Genomic DNA, 2,475 nt, shown 5'->3' on the forward strand with positions numbered 1-2,475 from the left:
GGTCCTGGGGGCAGCCCCCCCGCCCCCGCCGGCGTTTCGCCCCCCTCCTCATCCTCGCGCCCGTGTGCGTGTGTGTGTGTGTGTCCCCTCCAGTACTCGCTGATCAAGGACGTGGTCTCGTCCCTCAAGCGGCACCGCATGCACGAGCAACAGTTCACCCACCACCCGCTGCTGGTCCTCAGCAATTTCGGTTTCCAGCAGATCCAGGTCAAGCTGATGGCCAGCATGTTCCAGAACATGTTCCCCTCCATCAACGTCCACAGGGTAAGCGAGGAGGCCAGGGGGTGTCCCCACGCTGCTGGGCTCGGCCCCCGTCCCACCTCCTCCCGTGGCCTTCGGGGTTGGATTTTAGGGCTAGTTCTGTTCAGGGCGTTTATCACCGATCCGGAGGCAGGAGGTGGAATACCAAACTGGGAAGCGCTGTTGACTCTCTCGGGGGACAAGTCGCCTCGCGGAGGGAATCGAGAGAGATTGGAGCGTGGGGCGATGATTAACGGGATGAAATTTAACAAGTCTAAATGCCGGATTCTGCACCCAAGACGGAGTAACAGCGGGCAGAAGGATAAATTGGGAGAGGAGCGGCTGGAGAGCAGCCCCGCAGGAAGGGATTTGGGGGTGCTGGTCGGCAGCGGGCTCGATAGGAGTCGGCGACGAGGGCGAACCGCAGCCCGGGGGGGTGTCAGACGCAGCAGAACCAGCCGGTCGAGAGCGGGGATCGTCGCGCTGTGTCCAGCGTTGGCGCGGCCTCGCCTGGAGTGCCGCGTGCCGTTCCGGGCCCCGCCATTTAAGAAGGTCCTCGGATGCGTCCGGAGGAAGGCAACGGAGCCGGTGACGGGGCTGGAAGGCGTGCGCTCTGAGGGGCGACCTCGTCGCTCTCCGCAGCTTCCCGAAGAGGGGACGCGGAGAGGGAGGTGTCGATCTCTTCTCCCTGGGATCCAGGGACGGGACGCCTGGGAAGGGGTCAAAGCCGCGCCAGGGGAGGGTTCAGACTTGACACGAGGAAGCATTTCTTTACCGGGAGGATGGTCAAACCCTGGAACGGGCTTCCTGGAGAGGTGGTCGATGCCCCGAGCCTGTCGGTGTTTAAGAGGCTTTTGGACAATGCCCTTAATAACAAGCTTTTAATTTTTGGTCAGCCTGGAATCGGTCAGGCGGCTGGACTAGATGATGGTTGTAGGTCCCTTCCCACCGAAATCTCCTTTCCTCTCCTCTCCTCCTTCCGCAGGTCAACGTCAACAGCATCAAGAGGTGTTTGCTCGTCAGCTACGATGCGGAGACGCAGCTCCTCGATTTCAGGCATTAGTGAGTGTCGTGTCCCTGATTTTGGGGCACCCCCTGCACCCCGTGTCCCAGCGCTGACCTCTTCCTCCTCTTCCTCCTCCTCCTCGCAGCAGCGTGAAGGTCGTGCCCGTGGGCGTGAGCAAAGGCCTGAAGAAGCTGCTGCAGGAGAAGTTCCCCAACATGAGCCGCCTGGAAGACATCAGTGAGCTGCTGGTGAAGTACGTTGCCGGGGAGGGGGGGGGAGAAGGTCGTGCCCGTGGGCGTGAGCAAAGGCCTGAAGAAGCTGCTGCAGGAGAAGTTCCCCAACATGAGCCGCCTGGAAGACATCAGTGAGCTGCTGGTGAAGTACGTTGCCGGGGAGGGGGGGGGAGCACCGAGGGGGACGAGGGTCCCGGGGGCACCTTCCCGCCCGTCCCCAAACGCGTTCCTCTCCCCCGGCAGGGACATAAACCTGTCGGAGAGCGAGGCCGAGCAGGACGGGACCCACAATGTCCTGGAGCTGCCGCAGGCATACGCCGGCCGAGGCAATATGAAAGCGCAGCAGAGCGCCGTGCGCCTCACCGAGGTCCGTGACGGCGGTGACGTCGCGGTTGCCATCGCCCCGGGGATGTGATCGAGCCTGACCGGGGCTCTCCGCATCCCCTCCTTCCCATAGATCGGACCCCGCATGACTCTGCAGCTCATCAAGGTGGAGGAGGGCCTGGCGCAGGGCAACGTGCTCTACCACGGCTTCAGTAAGCGCCGCAAAACGCCGTCTCCGGTAACCCGCCGGCGCGGGGGCTCAGGCCGGGGCGTCTCACCCCCCTCTCCCCGTGTGTTTAAGTCCACAAGATGGAGGCGGAGGTGAAGGAGATCCTGGCGCGGAAGGAGGCGAAGCTGCAGCTGAAGGCGGAGCGGCAGCGGAAGCAGGAGGCGGATGTGGAACGCAAGCGGCGGCAGCGTGAGGCTCACAGGTGAGGGCAGCGCGGCAGCGGCGGGGTCCGGCAGCGGCCGGGGTCCGGCAGCGGCCGGGCGGAAGCTGACACCACGGTGACACCGTAGGGAGAGGAGCCTGGCGGGAATCCGGAGGAAACGGCAGCAGGACGGCGACAGCGACGCCGAGGATCCCGGTGCGCCGGAGCAGCAGGATGCGGCCGAGCAGTCAGAGGAGAGCGATAGGTGGGCGAGACAAAGGTGAGTCTGGAGGCTGGAGGG

The 2,475-nt window shown here is 64.2% G+C and overlaps 1 protein-coding gene across 1 annotated transcript in view; it reads left to right on the forward strand.

Moving 5' to 3' along the window:
* LOC103901576 overlaps window positions 1-2,475 on the forward strand; it is a 10,399-nt gene that overhangs the window by 5,513 nt on the left and 2,411 nt on the right. The window contains exons 4-10 of the mRNA XM_009282483.1: window positions 68-264; window positions 1,226-1,302; window positions 1,392-1,499; window positions 1,723-1,846; window positions 1,937-2,015; window positions 2,105-2,234; window positions 2,323-2,443. Coding sequence (XP_009280758.1) covers window positions 68-264; window positions 1,226-1,302; window positions 1,392-1,499; window positions 1,723-1,846; window positions 1,937-2,015; window positions 2,105-2,234; window positions 2,323-2,443 — 836 coding nt within the window. The remainder of the gene's footprint in view (window positions 1-67; window positions 265-1,225; window positions 1,303-1,391; window positions 1,500-1,722; window positions 1,847-1,936; window positions 2,016-2,104; window positions 2,235-2,322; window positions 2,444-2,475) is intronic.

The sequence above is a fragment of the Aptenodytes forsteri genome, unplaced genomic scaffold, assembly GCF_000699145.1.
Source record: "Aptenodytes forsteri isolate BGI_AS27 unplaced genomic scaffold, ASM69914v1 Scaffold390, whole genome shotgun sequence".
NCBI classification, from domain to species: Eukaryota; Metazoa; Chordata; class Aves; order Sphenisciformes; family Spheniscidae; genus Aptenodytes; species Aptenodytes forsteri.